Source organism: Rissa tridactyla, chromosome 2, assembly GCF_028500815.1.
Source record: "Rissa tridactyla isolate bRisTri1 chromosome 2, bRisTri1.patW.cur.20221130, whole genome shotgun sequence".
In the NCBI taxonomy this organism is placed as follows: domain Eukaryota; kingdom Metazoa; phylum Chordata; class Aves; order Charadriiformes; family Laridae; genus Rissa; species Rissa tridactyla.
Window position 1 is genome coordinate 38,033,938 of NC_071467.1, and position 16,331 is coordinate 38,050,268.

A 16,331-nucleotide genomic window follows, 5' to 3' on the forward strand; every position below is an offset into this window, starting at 1 on the left:
GTGGGATGGGGCCAGTGACTGATAAACAGCATAAAATACTGTATTTGAATAAAGAGATTTCAGTGTTGCGAGGAAGTAGGTGAGGCAGTACAGCTGTAGTCTTTATGGTCCTTCATCTTTCTTTCCATGCTGGTGGAAACGGAGGAGGAATTTCCACCTTTTGGTAGTCAGGGTTCTGTAGATGGGCTGGATATTTTAGATGGGATCTTCCGAAAAAATCCATTGAAAGGAAAGAATGCTCCCTTTGTCCTCTGGCCAAGATGGGCAGCATTGCCTACAGTTGCTGCTGTTCTGTAGTGCTGTGCTGCAGAACAGAGAGTGGCTCAATAGTAATGGAAAGAAACAGTAACTTTTGGAAAAGATTATTCTTGGCCATCTTCTTGGCTGAAGAGTGACCGCTTCAACAAAAAAGATCAACATCTTTTTGTGACTCTTTCTAGACCAGGTTGTGTCAAATTTGAGTTTATTTCATGAACATTCCACATAAAAACTCATTGTGGTGTGTATTGACTTTTCAAGAGAATGTTTTATTTATGACTTGCACTGAGCTGATATTCTGAATTTTTTATTCTAGATCTCATGAACTGCGATCAAAGATTCTTTCATTGCAATTGCTTCTGTCCATTCTGCAAAATGCAGGACCTGTCTTCAGGACAAATGAGATGTTTATTAATGCTATTAAGCAGTACCTTTGTGTTGCACTGTCAAAAAATGGGGTCTCGTCAGTTCCAGAAGTTTTTGAACTTTCACTTTCCATATTTCTTACCCTCCTCTCAAACTTTAAGACTCATCTAAAGATGCAGATTGAGGTACGTTACATGAATTTCTAATCTAAGGGGTGGGAGGGTGTTAAGTAAACATTTTTTTTTATATTTGTGTGTAGCTTCGTCTTGCTTAGATAAATTTGTTTTCCTTTCTGAACCTCAGCTTTTGCATAAGGCTTGCCAGATCTTCCCATGCGTAGAAGCTGTTTTTCACCCAGTGGCAATGGACTTGCTTGCAACAATGCCCTTGAAACCCCCTTTGAATAAAATAGCAGCATTTCCTTTGGAATACTTCAAGATTAAATAAGATGTGCTCTGTAACATCAGAAGTAATGTGACACTTGTGGTAGTTTTAAGTTGTTTGGTGAAGTGGAAAGTGATGGGAAAATTTTTGTAGGGCTGTTGAAAAAAAAATTTCCATCATATTTTTACTAGAACATGAAATTAAGTATCTAATAAAGAAGCAGGCCATTTCATCGTTTGATAATAGACATTAAAATAAACTAAGAAATTTCTCAGTGCAAAACATGCTTTGTTTTACTCTGTGATTGAGGTGAATTTTTACAATCATAACTTATTATGCCCATACTCAGTACTATTACTGTGTGAGTTAGTTTCCTTTATTTAAAAGCAGAGGTTTCGGTTGGCTGTGGCATGGTATTATTGCAGAATGATGCCGAAACTCAGAAATGAGTAGGTTTATGGATAATCTCGGTCAACCAATGTTCAATAATGTGATTAGGAAGATTTAGCTCTGCACTACATAGTACAAATCAAGAAAATGGGTACACATATATGTAATACATGGTTTTGCAAAGGAATTTTAGAATAAAAAACCATGACTTGAAATGCATTGTGGATTCTCTTTGAGGTCACGTGAACAGATTTCTTTCTCTAGGGAAATCCCAGCTATTTGATTATTGTAGCCACTCCCCTTTGTATGTCAGGGCTACATCAATATACGTCCTGAATAAGATAATATAATTTCCTCAGGTCTCAAAAGGTGTATGCACAGTTTAACTCCTTAGGCTATAAGTAGAGATAAGTCCACATTCTTAGCAATAAGAGTTATCTGAGTCCTGACAGACTTTGCGAATTTTCTCACAGGATGGATGTATTCTAAGTCATAGAGGAAAGCAAGATATATGTAGAGGCTTTGTTTTTCACTCGTAATTCTTGTGCCATAGGGTATGAGACGCTTCTTGGAATGATTCTGTCCATTTGAACCACATGGATACCCTCTTGTGTGTCCATGTGTTAAAGATCTTAATCCATGGTGAATAAAGTAGTAGCGCGCGCAGTGTGTCCCTACTGTTCATTTTGCTAATTTTGTCTTTTGGGAGTTGGTGGGAATACTGAAGCCTACATATTGCCCCTTAAGTGTGGAGGTTAAGTGTGTGACAGGATGCTGAGCGATGTTGATAATGTTGCTGTTACTAGGACCTTGAATTCAAAGATTTCTTCATCTATGGATGTCATTGTATAAGTAGATGTGTTGTGACAGCTTTGGAGGAGGAACCTCACTTTGCCAGTACCATATGAGGAGGGTGTTGTGCTCTGATCACTTACCAGGTTATTTTGATGCCTTTTCAGGGAAGAAACAATAGGATTTCCAGTATTTCTTTGAGCATAGCTTGGCTAGAAATACAGGTTTGGTGACTGATTGACTGTGCCTTGAAAATAAGATGCTTTTTGAAGACTTTCAAGACAAACTGTGTGTGCGGTAGCGCATGTGCGGTGTTCAGAACATCAGACAGACTGGGCCGAGCTGCTCGTCAGTCACACAGCCTGCTTCCCAGGCAGCATTGGACTCACTATGCGTTCGCAGAGCTTACAAGTCAGAGTGTAGGTGGTAAATGCATAGCAATCCAGCTTCCCTGACAGAAATTTGATGAGCTTCCATCAGTGACATCCTTTCCCCAAATTCCAAACAGAAAATGAAGACATAGCTGAGGAAAACGGGATATAGGATTTCCTACACTATTGTAGCAGCTTCTAGAATATGCTAAATTAGGATATCACCGCATAGCAGGGCTGCATTTCCTTCTCACAAATATGAAAGTCAAAAGCTTGATGCTGCCAAAGTATCCACCGAGGGACAGCAATTTCTCGAAACTTATTCTTTTTCCTGGTTGTGAGCTAAGAATTCCTCTTCTTTCAGCTGCTGATCCTAAAGGTTATTTACAAGATGTGGGCAGACGAGTAGATAACTTCATATTCAGTTTGTGTCTTGGAGCTGTAAGGAGAGCCATATGCTCTGATTTATAATATGCAAAATCTATATATTTTGGGATTGAGGCAGCATTCTTCATCTGTGTAAGAAATTTTTGGCGTATTTTAAAATAATAGTTTCTGATTCTGTTGAAAGTGACCTGACCTTGGTCCTTTGACTTAAACGTTCAGCTAACACTGCCCTCTGACAGTTAAAATAGTTTGAGTCGTACCTTAATTGTGTTGTAAGTGTATTTCTAAGTGGGTCAATTAATATATTTGATGCAAATCAAGTACTAGGTATCAGGGGACTTGGGGTGTCATTTACCTGTACTTACATTACCACCCTTTCATAACTGTGAATAAACTATCTTAAAACTTATTTTCAGTTGACCAAACTAAATAATTAGCTCTTTTCTGTTTTACTTTTCCGATATGCTAGGAGTAGCGTCTCAACTCTGCGATGTGAATTGCATTAAGTAACATAGCGATAGATAGCATTTTTAAAATCTGAAATGTAAATAATCAGTACGGTTTTGAGAAGCTGTTCATTCTGAGATGTACTTGTCCAAAGTTGACATCAGAAGCAAGAAGCCAGCTGTCTTGGAAACATAGCGATCTAAAGTGTCTTCGTAGTATGTAGACCTTCCAGCTAATTTCTCTCCTAGCTTAGATTTGGGTTTAATTTTTAGACTTGAAACTTCTTTCTCTGCTCCATCAGTGACTACTTTTTTTTAAATTCTCTACCAGAAAAAAAAAATAATAATTCCTGATTCCAGAGGGTATATAACATTACTTTCTTTCAGTAAAAAAATCAGAAAACAACAAATATGTAACTAAGGATTGCTCATAGCATGACCTTTATTAAAATTTTATGTTTTCCTCTGTTTGGATTACATAAAGTTGTGGCTAAAATCAGTCTAGTACTCTTGAGTGTATTTAAGCGCTTGAAAGTCTTTGATCTGTTATGTGTTGAACTCCTTATGTTTCGTAGGGAGGCTTTCCTTATAAAGACTAGTAACTGGAATTGTGCTGTGTGCCTCTTTTTCTCTAAAGAAGCCCATAAAATGTTAGTGCATTTTGCTTGAGGAAATAGCTTACCATCAAAGTTGCTTAAAAATAAATGTTGCTGTTTTTCCCGAAGTGTGTGACTTCAAGCGAAGTTAGTCTTATGCTATCTCTACCTGGCTAATAGCATAAAAATCTCTGTAAAAAATCTGTGGTATAAGGGAATATCTAATATTAGAACTAAGGGTAGTTATATATTTGGATATTTGTGTGCTGCTGTCAGGGAAGAGGAGCTTGATGGCTTGAAGCTATCATCAGCGTTCTAGAAAAAATATACGTTGGTGGATTTTGGTAGCCACAACTGGCTATGAAGAGGTGAGCTCTCAGAAGTGCAGGACGGTGATGTAATACTGTGTAGGATGGTGATGTGATGCAATGTAGCAGTTCACATTTTGAGTTCGTACACTGTTAGAGCAGTTGTTCTAACAACTTCCCCTGCTTAGGGAAGAAATGAGAAAAAGCCTGCCCTAGCTGCTAAGCACGCTCAGCTGAAATAGCCTGCCTATAATACTAATTGACAGGGGATAAAATAGTCTCTGTTCCAAACAAAAGCATCTGTATTAAAGCAATTTCAGGGAAAACTAATTTCTCTTTTAGGGAAGAGTAACTTTCCTATTAATGGACCTGCTGCATTTTTTATGCAATGCCTGACCGGTACCCTTCTTCCAATAATCTAATACCGTAGAGTGATTCTTTTGTGTCAAGATGTTTCCCTTCTAATGAAAGTCTGATACTTTAAATTGGCATAAGTGGCTGTTCGTTATGTTTGTGCCATAATATCATCATCTCATAGAGAAAATCTTTTGTGGTGAGGTAATACCTTTCCTTTCAAAATCCCAAATGAACTCTAACAGCAGCTTAGACTTCTTGTTAGGCTAAATTGTCCTTCAGGACTTCACATCATTCCCGGTTCTTCTGTTTCTGAGTGATCGGAATATAAACCAAATTTTTCAGCTGGACAAAACTCCACAAGTACATAAGTAATAATTTGAGTTCCTAATTGAATGTATCAAGCAAAAGTTTGCATTTCCTCCCTTTTTTTTTTTTTAATTGTCTCCTGGACCTCTAAAGTGCTGCTTTCAGAATTATGTCAGAATATTGGCCATCAAAGTTAGTGACTCTGTTTGTAATAGATGTTATTTTTTTTCTTCCTGGAATATTTGTTAGGTTTTCTTCAAAGAAATTTTCCTGTATATCTTGGAAACTTCTACTAGCTCATTTGATCATAAATGGATGGTTATACAAACGCTGACAAGGATATGTGCAGGTATTAAGGACTGTTTAGTTCTAGTTTTTACATTTTTATGCTAAAGAACAAAACTGTACTTGCCTTCCATTGAATAGATGAGTTTTTCTTCCAAGTTTAACAATGTCACTTTGTTTGTAGATGCCCAGAGCGTAGTGGACATCTACGTGAACTATGATTGTGACTTAAATGCAGCAAATATATTTGAAAGGCTGGTTAATGACCTGTCAAAGATTGCTCAAGGAAGGGGTAGCCAAGAACTTGGCATGTCCAACGTTCAGGTAAAAATTCCACCAAACTTCATGAAGCTTCATGTTTCTTGGCATGATAGGTTAAGACTAAACTCTCCATTCCACTAATGTATTGCTTTTGAAATCTTTTCTAGGAATTAAGTTTGAGAAAAAAAGGATTGGAATGCTTAGTATCGATCTTGAAGTGCATGGTGGAGTGGAGTAAGGATCAATATGTAAATCCCAATTCTCAGACGACACTTGGTAAGACACGAGATGTGTTTCTTCTGGCTTTAGTAAAGAGGTGCTGCAGGAGTTTAGTGCATTTTTCCACTATTTTGATACTGTCAGTGTCCAGATTGGTAAAACCTCTTGCATTGAAAAAAGAGAAAGAGAGAGAATAAACTTTTTTTTCTTTGGTAGAAATATTAAGTTTGGATTGGTGACATTTGAATGAATTGTCGAAGTTGTTGTTTCTTAATTGTATGAATTCCTAGAAAGCTACTACACTGAAAATTACTAAATCCAGTTATTTTCTGTATTTCTAATTTTAAAAGGATCACAAAACTTACTTTGAAGCTCCCCTAATTACATCTAACTTCATGTTACTGGAGAAGCAAGCTGGATAGAGAGCTTTCTTTTTTTTTTACTTATATTAATATGTAGCTATAGGACTTTCAATGCTGTAAGCAGTGAAGTAACTAAATAATTACTTGTTTTAATCTTGTTTCCATCTGACCTGAGATGAAAGGTACTAAGATGGTGCCAGAATTTTCAAATTAAGCATTTAAAGTTGGTAAGTGAAGTAATAACCTTTTTAGAGGTGGTTAGCACAGCTGGCTTTGTGAACTGGGAGCACCAACTCCTTGCCATGTCTGGTCATAAACACTCTTAGACATTCTGTTTCAAAAACTTAGAATAGTGTGCATCACTTCAGGTCAAAAGTGGACTTGAAAATGAAAGATCTGTAATTGGGTTTCTAAGGTGTCGTTGTTTTGGTTTTTTTCCAAGTGCCTACAAATTATAGTTTTAATTTAAGGCTTAAATTTCAGGTATGTGATGGACTGAAAGAATCCTCCCTGATATATTGTAGTGATTTGTGTGTGTGTGTGTGTGTGTGTTATTTTCCCAACCAAAACAAAAGCAGAATATTTATATAAAAATAAATAGGTCATTGAAGATACCCTAGTGAGTTTCAGAAGCCTTTAGAGAGGATTTGAAGAATAACCTGTGATTTTAATTTCTTTTCACTGTATGTATTTTGTATGTATGTAACCCTTTCCAATTTATAGGCCAGGAAAAACCCACAGAACAAGAGAGCAATGAAACCAAACACCCTGAGACAATTAACAGATATGGAAGCTTAAATTCCTTGGATTCTACCGCTTCATCAGGAATTGGCAGTTACAGCACACAGATGTCTGGCACTGACAACCCAGAGCAGTTTGAGGTCCTAAAGCAACAAAAGGAAATAATAGAACAAGGAATTGACTTGTGAGTGCCCTTTTATCACCCACGGGAGGGTGGATTCTTTTGGAGCTATGAAGATTCCTGGGTTTTTCTTCCTTCTCCTCATAGATACTCATCTTGTGTTAGGAAAAAAACTCTGGATGTAACAGCACTTCCTCTGGTGAAAGAGTGCTGAATGGTGTCCCCTTTGGAGCCTGTCAACAGTGTTTTGTGTTAACCTAATTCCTCACAGCTAGAAGATGAGTACTCTGAATGTTTGTTCTTTTTTCTCCAGACCTGCTTGTTTAAAAATAAGATTTTTGTATTTGGATAAAAAGAACATTGAACTCATGTGATCAGTTGAATACGACCCGTTTTCATGTACAAGTTACTTGATGAAAGGGCCTATATGCTTAAGCTGATGCTTCCTTCAGATTAATTGACTTGTCATAATTAGAACTGGAGGATGGTATAATTTCTCAGTGCAGTCTGACATGAATCTTCTGTGTGATTTTGGGCTTGTCACCTTACCTCCTCAGCGAGGTCCCTTTATGCAAAAACAAACGTTTTCTGTAGTATAGTTCTCAGACCCTGAGAACATAGTCCTTCAGGCTTTCAGATTCTTTCAGTGACCTAATTCCTTGTCTTGTATATTTCCATTCTTACAGGCAATTCGTGGATTTCTTGATTGTTTCATACAGATTAAAACAAAAAGCAGCAGAGCACAATTGTTGCTTTCCAAGCCAAGACTTCGCTGTTTCTGTGGAATGTTGGGTTTTTTTCTTCAAGAGCGCCAGAGTAAATGATAGTGTTTAGTTCTCTTTACTGGGAGCTGCTCAGATGCCATGCTGGCAGTTATGTAGCAAAGAGGAAAAGGAGGATGTTTACAGAGGAAAAAAACATAAAACCATCCAATGATGAAGGGAATAGCACGTTCCTATCTAATGCACAGTTTGATAAAGGAAAAATATTGAATACATAGATTTTTCAATACCTCATCCAAAATTATTGCATCTTTTTTCTTAAGCTGGTAAGGCTTTGTGCACGGGTAAAAGGGTTAACGCTCATTCCATCCTGATCTTGATTGTACAGATTCAATAAGAAACCAAAGAGGGGGATCCAGTACCTGCAAGAACAAGGAATGCTTGGCACTACCCCTGAAGATATTGCTCAGTTCTTGCATCAAGAGGAAAGATTAGATTCAGTAAGAAAACTGTTTTCCTGATTGTTATTTTTGCTCATGCTCATGTTCTTATATTAATTGCAAATCATGTGATAGTGTTTTAAAGTGTATAGCATTATCGTACAATGAAGAAAAGGAAACTTCTCTCTCTTTTTTAAAATTTGTAAGCTCAAGGAATTTGGAGTATGCATTAGAGCTATACCCTGTACTGTATGCATCCTGCAGTTCAGCGAAATGTAAAGGAAAAGGCTGGCCTACTTGAGGTGACTCCAAACTTGTACTTAGTTGCTCGTGTAGCTAGAAGCAACTTCCTAAACTGTATGTACTTTAGTCCAATAAGGGACTGCCAGAAATAACTGTCCTTTAGAGACAGCTAAAAAATGACCTGGTGCAACGATTTTTTGCTGCCTCCCAAAGGAAAGTTATTTAATCTAGGTTAGTTCTTTGATTTTATTTACAGCTAGCAGCTGTTGCTGGACTTGGAAGGGTCCTGCAATATCTGGCTGAGGAGGGTGGGAATATCTCACGTTGGTATTGTCATGAAAAACTTAGCTTTCTGAAATGGCAATCTGCACCGTTGTGCTTAGTAGCCACCCCTGTTGTTTTCTGAGGAAAGTCTTGCCATATGCCCATGCTTGCAGCTGTGACTGAGGTTGCGCATTTCAGTATTGGAACTTATAATCAGCCATCAAAACAAACTTTTAACCTCAGTTTACATATACAGGCATCTGGATGCACAGTATTTTTCACTGTACTATGTTGCATTGACAGTGGTCAACTTGGATGTATCTGAGTAACAGCTATTTATATTTGAGCATCAATTGCATCTTTTTGAGATCTGTACTCTAGTGGGAATAAAGTAGAGTTTAGTAGGCTGTAGTAAGTTCCTAACTACAAAAATCATTACAGGACAGAACAATCATTGGTAATATTAACTTTGTTTTGTGCACATGTGGAATTCATCTAATAGAAAAAATGGTATGTGAGAAAAAACAGAGAAGGAGGAAAGTAGGCAGATATGAGCATGTAAGAGCATTATGGCGGAATATATGGCCAAAATCCATTGCTTTAGAGAGTAGAGGAGAAGCAGGAATACGTCTTAGTTAACCGCATACAGGCCTCTCTTTTTGTGAGACACATGGGCAGTATGACTCTGTTGTTCTTATGTACTGTTTTTTTCCAGTGTAAATGCACTAGTTTGTCTTTCCTATTCTTATTTTAGACTCAGGTTGGGGAGTTCCTGGGAGACAATGATAAATTTAACAAAGAAGTCATGTATGCATATGTAGACCAACACGACTTTTCAGGAAAGGATTTTGTTTCAGCTCTGCGCATGTTTCTAGAGGGATTTCGTCTTCCAGGAGAGGCTCAAAAAATTGATCGCCTAATGGAGAAATTTGCTGCTAGATATTTAGAATGTAACCAAGGGTAAGCCATACTTCAGAACTTTGGAAAGCTGAATAATAAGTAAAAAGTCCTAATCTGTTAAATTTGCTGGTTTTTTTTCTCCTTTTCCCCTTCAGGCAAACTCTTTTTGCTAGTGCAGATACTGCATATGTTTTAGCTTACTCAATTATCATGTTGACAACCGATCTTCACAGTCCACAGGTATGTCACTAGAAAAATATTTGTGTAATCCATAGACATTTAACTTTCAGGCTTTGTGACAATGTATTTGTAAAAGCTTGACGTTCAGTTTAACACCAATATGTGTGTAAGAAATATGGTAGTTTAAGTTTGTGCGTCTTTTAAGTAACAGTATTGTTTTTCATGGGTATGGAGGTTTTTAAGCTGTTTTGGCTAGGCCTTTCTGTAAGGTGTCATTTCCCTACTCTGTGTTGAATAGGAATTATGTGGATTTGCTTTCATATTATGGCACTCACAATAGTGATCTAACCTACAGTTAAAGCTAGAACTTCTGTAATTACTTACCCATGGATTTTTAACACAAATCTGCTCCTGATTTCAGTCTGTTTGAAAAAACAATGCAGCTTTATTTTGATAAACACTGCTCACTTCTGCAATGCATAATATTCAAAGTTGCAGTGATTAGCCATCATCATTTATTTAAGCAAAATCTGGAAAGAGTATTGAACTCTTACAAGATTGTGACTATGTTTAAAATAGATAGCTTGGTGTCTCTGACAAGATAAAACACTTATACGTTATGTTTTCTGAATCAGCAGGTTTGACCTGATGGTAACTGTTCACCTGTTTGGCTGTTTTATAAGCAGCATGGTAACTGCTATGAACTTGCCTCATTTGTTCATACTAATACCTTCTGTCTGGGTTTCAGGTTAAGAATAAAATGACAAAAGAACAGTATATTAAAATGAATAGAGGTATCAATGACAGTAAAGATCTCCCTGAAGAATATTTGTCTGCTATCTATAATGAAATAGCTGGCAAGAAGATTTCAATGAAAGAAACAAAAGAATTAACAATACCCACAAAATCCAGTAAACAAAGTAAGTAGTTGCAATACTAGCTTTCTTCAAAGTGTTGACCCCTCAGTTTCATGAAGTTATGTCCTTTTTTAAAATGAGAGATGAATGAAGCAAGCACCACTTAATTCAAAATGTGTCCTAACTTCTAATTTCATATCCCTTTCCTTTATCTTTTCCTCTCTCAAATGCCGAAAATGTTTTTTTTTTGTGTTTTGCACAATGTGAAAATTCAGATGTTATTGATTCTAGCTTTTCTACAGAGAACTTTAAGAAACACTTTTTCCCCACATGGTCGAATTTGTATACTTTTAAGTCCTAGGTTAGCCTTATGACCAGATTGCTTACAGGAAATTTGCATCTGAAAAAAGAATCTCTCATTTTCAATATTTGTTCAATTAAGATAATGTTTTTATGGTCGTTTTAAAGAAGCTGATTATTACATTCTACTTGGGTTTCACTTTCTTGATGAGATGGAGGTTCCATTACTGAAATAAAAAGGGCGGATTAAGGTAGTTCTCCCTCAGAAAAAGGATGTCCACTTACTTTTATTGTTATTTTCTGTGCTGATGGATTGCTATGAAACTTCTGTTCACTTTGAATTTAGTTTAGTGGATGTGATATTTATGCTGTCGGTTGAGGTGATGGAGATGGATGTTTGTGGTGCAAATCTTAAAATTCTTTAAAGGTTTAAAATGAGGTTCATTTCGTACATAAGTTTGCCTTAAGTTAAATGTTATCTATATTGTAAAAGAAATATCTTGCTGGTGTGGTAATTCCAGAAAGTAAAGATAATACAAAAAATGTATCTGAGCATGGCACTTAATGAAAAATTTAAAATTATTATATTCCTGAAGACACCACTGCTAAAGATGCACAAATAAGAGGAAAAAATGTGTTTACAGGTGTCGCTAGTGAAAAGCAGAGAAGACTTCTATATAATTTGGAAATGGAACAAATGGCTAAAACAGCTAAAGCTCTCATGGAAGCAGTGAGCCACGTTCAGGCACCTTTTACTAGTGCAACACATCTGGAGCACGTGAGACCGATGTTTAAGGTGAGACACATGTTTAGATGTTTACCTAGAATATCACGTAGTTTTTTAATACAAAATACTGACTGACAGGATTTGTTGAAAACAAAGTGTGTTGAAAACCCAGTACTCGAGGTGGGGCCTCACCAGTGTCGGTACAGGAGGATGATCCCTTCCCCAGTCCTGCTGGCCACACTATTTCTGATACGGGCCAGGATGCTGTTGGCTTTCTTGGCCACCTGGGCACACTGAAGATCTAGCTGTAAGATTGCTGTCCGTGAGGCAAACTCTGAGTTCTTTATCACCAAATTAATAAAAGTAGGATAGTACTCAGTACAGAATAACACTAAATGAAGCTCTTGTTTAAAATCTACATTAAGGGTTTTGAGGTGTCACTTAGCAGAGGTGTACTGTACATAATTTCTCTTTGTTGACTTTTTTCGGGCTGAAATCAAATAACTTGCGTGCAGGGATCTGAAAAATTCATAGGCTATTTTTTCTTAAGATTCCAGCCCTATTACTTGATAACATTCCTAGCCTTTAGTATCTGAAAAGTACCTTTGCAAAATCGATTTTCAAAGGAGCAAAATATGAAGCATCACAGTAAGTTAACACCCTAAATGTCTTTTGTGAAGGTGCTAAGAATTAGAAATCTTCTTACTTGAGGATGTTCATCAACTAGTTAAAGTATTGAGGACAATGTAATATGTTGAACAGAGAGCTGTCTTCTCAAAAAAGTGAGAACTGGTGAAGTTAAATATTTGATTTCACATTTTTTTAGACATTTTGATTTTTTTATTTGGCAAAACTTTATGAATTTCTGGGTATATCTTTCACCCATTGATAACAACATAAAATTTTTCATTATAACTGTACTTACAAATAGATTTGCTAAATGATTAAAACAGAAGAAGAATTCAGCTTATGCAACCACCTAAGCAGCCCAAAATTGATTGTCTACTTCAGAGACTTAATTTCCACCTCTGACAACAGAACAGTCTGTTATAAATAACGGCATAAATCTAGTTATAAAGTATAGTAAACAGATCTCTGGATAGTCCTTAAAGTATTTCAGTTTTGAGATTTTTAAGATTAGTTTTGGTTCCAATGGGAATGAAAAATTAGAAGGGAGGCAAGAAACATACACTTCTGGAACGTAGAATCATAGCAGAGTTGGAAGGGACCTTTAAAGGTCACGCAGTAGGGTAAGTCTTGGATCTAGGAATTCGTCTGATGCCTTTAATACTGTCCCAGAGTTATGGTTGGGTGTGTGCAAGCGTTAAATGCTTTTGGAATTGCTGACTTAAATGAAACCAAAGCTCTGTGGTGCATCATTTTATTATGCAATTAAGTGTGAAATCCGTTGCGCCCATTGACTCTGTATTTCATCTGGGGTGACTTCAGGTAAAATTATTTCTAAAATCATTCTGAGTACCCTGGGGTTTCCTCTCCATATCCATGTGTAGTTATGACATCTTCTGATTGGTTTTTCTGTCTGTGGGAGAAGGAGCCTTGGCCACAAGGACAGGACCATGTGGACTCTCCTGCAACAACTTTCAGTCCAGTGTATTATACTGTCAGTCCCACCTAAGGCAAGGGGAATGGGAAACATCAACAGTGAATGAGATACAAAAAGATGGATGGCTGAGGGCTACAAAATTAAGAGCAGAGAGATCAAGGAAAGAGTTGTGTCCTGCCTCTTACTGTTGTTGTCTTACTGAAATTTTAGCGGAGTTAATACAAGTTTCCTGCCCTATTTTACCCTGCCTTTTTCCTTTTTTCCTTCTGGCGTTACCAGGACAAACTTATTTAACTACATACTTTTCATCATAAAGGAATCTATTATACACTGCATTGGTTCTTGCAATAATTATTGACTCTATCTTTATTTCTCACTGCAAAGATAAAGGTTATCCCGGGAATACTAAAACTCCAATAGACATCTAACTGACATAGCTTTGGGGTTTGTTTTTTTCCACCTGTCTGAAGATGGTTGGTTGTGTTGGTTGCTGAGGGAGAGGGAGGGAGAGTGCTTCTGAGGGGAGCGTCAATCTGTGTTACTTCTGTGTGTCATACCTGTTCTATTCCGTTTTCTTTTTTGGCAAAAGGCAACTTCAGAGTTAATGATGTGAGTTAGGGATGGAATTTACACTTTAGCAAGATGTTGAAACTATAACATTCCCTTCAAGTACTAGCAGTTGCTAATGTAACTTCTATTTTGCATACATTCCAGTTGGCATGGACACCTTTTCTAGCTGCATTCAGCGTGGGTCTACAGGACTGTGATGACACAGAAGTTGCCTCTCTTTGCTTGGAGGGTATACGATGTGCAATCAGGATTGCTTGCATTTTCAACATTCAGGTAAAAAATTTAAGACTGAGACAATACTTTGATTTATTTACCAGCAAAATGTTAATGAGATTCTAAGAGTCCTTGTGGCTGAAGCTATGCACTGCAATACCTAGAGGATGCCTGCTTCTGCAATTACTACTTCATCTGATATTTGACTGGAAGTGTTTTAAATAAAGTGGCCTGTATTTTTCCTGATGTTTTGTTGTAAGTGCTGCCATGCCTATGTACTTAATTTTTGTTTCCCCACCAGTTGACTACTTTAACGTCAATGTACTTTCTAGCTTTGTTACAAAGTTGTTTAGCTTCGTTATGATGTTTTATAAAATGAGTCTTTTTATCCTGTTTCTTAAGTTGAAATAGTATGTCTGTGAACTGTGTTTTAAATATTATTCTCAACCTCAGAGAGATTATACTAATCTGAGACATCTATAATTGGTTACCATTTTAACAGTTATGTCACTGGAAATGTCATTCCTGATGTAATGCATGAATGTATCCTGCATTAAGCACAATGCCAAGAATTCCAGACTCTCTGGCTCCAGAGGGTAATTCTGATTAAACTTGGGTGCTTTTTTGCATTTATTTTTTTGAATTAATTTTGAAATCATCAGTAGTGAATGTACTATTATGTTATTGTAGACTTATTAGTTAATAAATGGAGGACTGGTCTGCCATAAGTCCATTGAAGATAGCTGAAGAGAGGGGCAAGCAACATTCATGTGTTTGCATTATTTCACATATACATTGAAAACATGTTAAAAAAAAAACACACACACACAAAAAAACCCCCAACACTCAAAAAAACCAACAACCTTCTAAGACTGACTTTAAGTAAAAACTGTTGAACTATGATAGTGAATGCTTTACTTCCCTCCCCCCTTGCACTTGTATTTAGCAAATTAGATAACTTTATCACTAATGTGGAAAGGCGCATTGGGATATCTGATACGGCTGCTTAAAAAAGCACGTTTGAGATCATGTAAGGTTTCCTTCCTCTATATTTCCATTTCATTTTCCCCTACACGTCTTCCCCCCTGAACCGAACATTATTAAATTTGATTAACAAAGCCTTCCCTGGAGCCTGCAGCTGTTCAATGAAATTCACATTCCCGTTATTTTTGTTTCTAAGCTGGAAAAGTGGAACTGGTACAAATGGCAGTTTCAGCAGCTGCAGAGGTTAGCTCCCAGTCCTGCAGTGGTCTGCCTTGGGTGGGGTGGGCAAGGACACATTTGCTCTAAGATCCCCGTGCTCCAACAATGTACCAGAATCAGTTGTACCCTTCCATTGGCTTGGGACAAACTTGATGTAACAGGGGGTGTTTCAGAAACAATTCCCACTTGCTGAAACTTAAAAACTTGGTTTTGTGTTTTCAATATAAATGATATTCCTTCTTGGCTTCCTATGGGAATTCTGTTTTGTTGATACCATTAAAAACAGTACTGTTTTTTGGATGATTTCAGTACATTACAGGATGATTCCATTGCACAAGGTCCTGATTAGGTGGCAGTGTTGTCTGACTTCAGATGCCAAATAGCTGTGGTGGTTTGAAGGAGACTGGCGCATCTGTGCTTGAGCTGACGTAGGGATCTTTTCTGTGGGAAGCAGGTTTTTCCTCTTGTGGTTACCTGGTGCTGGCAACTTTTCTATTTCATTGAATAAAGGTACAGAAGTTAAGATTGGTGTCTAAGAACACTTAACATTAGTTTACACACCTTGACAGATAACAGAGGGAGCTGGAGGCTTTTAGTTTTAAAAAAAAACGCAAAGTACACAATATATTTTAAGCTATGCATGTTCACCTCTTAAAACCTCAACTAAAGATTCTGGTTTTAATTATTTATGCTTTTAATCTTAGACTGTCACACACAGTCTGGCTTTTGTCTTTAGGCATCTGGGACAAGATATGCATCAAAAGGATGTACTTAATTTGCTTATGTCATCTCGTTTTACTTTCTGGTTGATGGACGCATTGTTTAGTTGTTTTTCTCCTACTTCGATGGCTTAGAAAAAGGGTCCCCAAGGGGGAATATCTGTATGGAACAGAGAGGGAAAGTGGCAGTGAGAACATTTTCCTTTTACAGAAGATAAATAGTTTGTAGACTGTAAAGCTTCTTTGCTTAGTACTCTTTCCATGAAATTTCCATTTTTCTGTGCTTATACATCATTTGCTGTGCCTTCCAGTGTACCCTGTAGTAGTAGTTGGGTTTGGACATGGCAGCCATGCTATGTGGCTCTGTGGGAATCTCTCCCTCCTGTGATTGCCCACTGTTGCGGCATTCATGTTTTCTCCATGAAGCAGACGTTCTTCCTGGGATGTTTTGGAATTTTTTTTTTTTTTTTTTTTATGTG

At 37.2% G+C, this 16,331-nt stretch overlaps 1 protein-coding gene across 1 annotated transcript in view; it reads left to right on the plus strand.

Moving 5' to 3' along the window:
• Positions 1-16,331, plus strand: part of ARFGEF1 (ADP ribosylation factor guanine nucleotide exchange factor 1) — a 95,916-nt gene that overhangs the window by 53,355 nt on the left and 26,230 nt on the right. Inside the window, exons 10-20 of the mRNA XM_054192994.1 lie at positions 575-809; positions 5,211-5,310; positions 5,431-5,570; positions 5,675-5,783; positions 6,812-7,013; positions 8,061-8,172; positions 9,374-9,579; positions 9,675-9,759; positions 10,448-10,619; positions 11,501-11,652; positions 13,862-13,990. Of these exons, the coding sequence (XP_054048969.1) occupies positions 575-809; positions 5,211-5,310; positions 5,431-5,570; positions 5,675-5,783; positions 6,812-7,013; positions 8,061-8,172; positions 9,374-9,579; positions 9,675-9,759; positions 10,448-10,619; positions 11,501-11,652; positions 13,862-13,990 (1,642 nt within the window). The remainder of the gene's footprint in view (positions 1-574; positions 810-5,210; positions 5,311-5,430; positions 5,571-5,674; positions 5,784-6,811; positions 7,014-8,060; positions 8,173-9,373; positions 9,580-9,674; positions 9,760-10,447; positions 10,620-11,500; positions 11,653-13,861; positions 13,991-16,331) is intronic.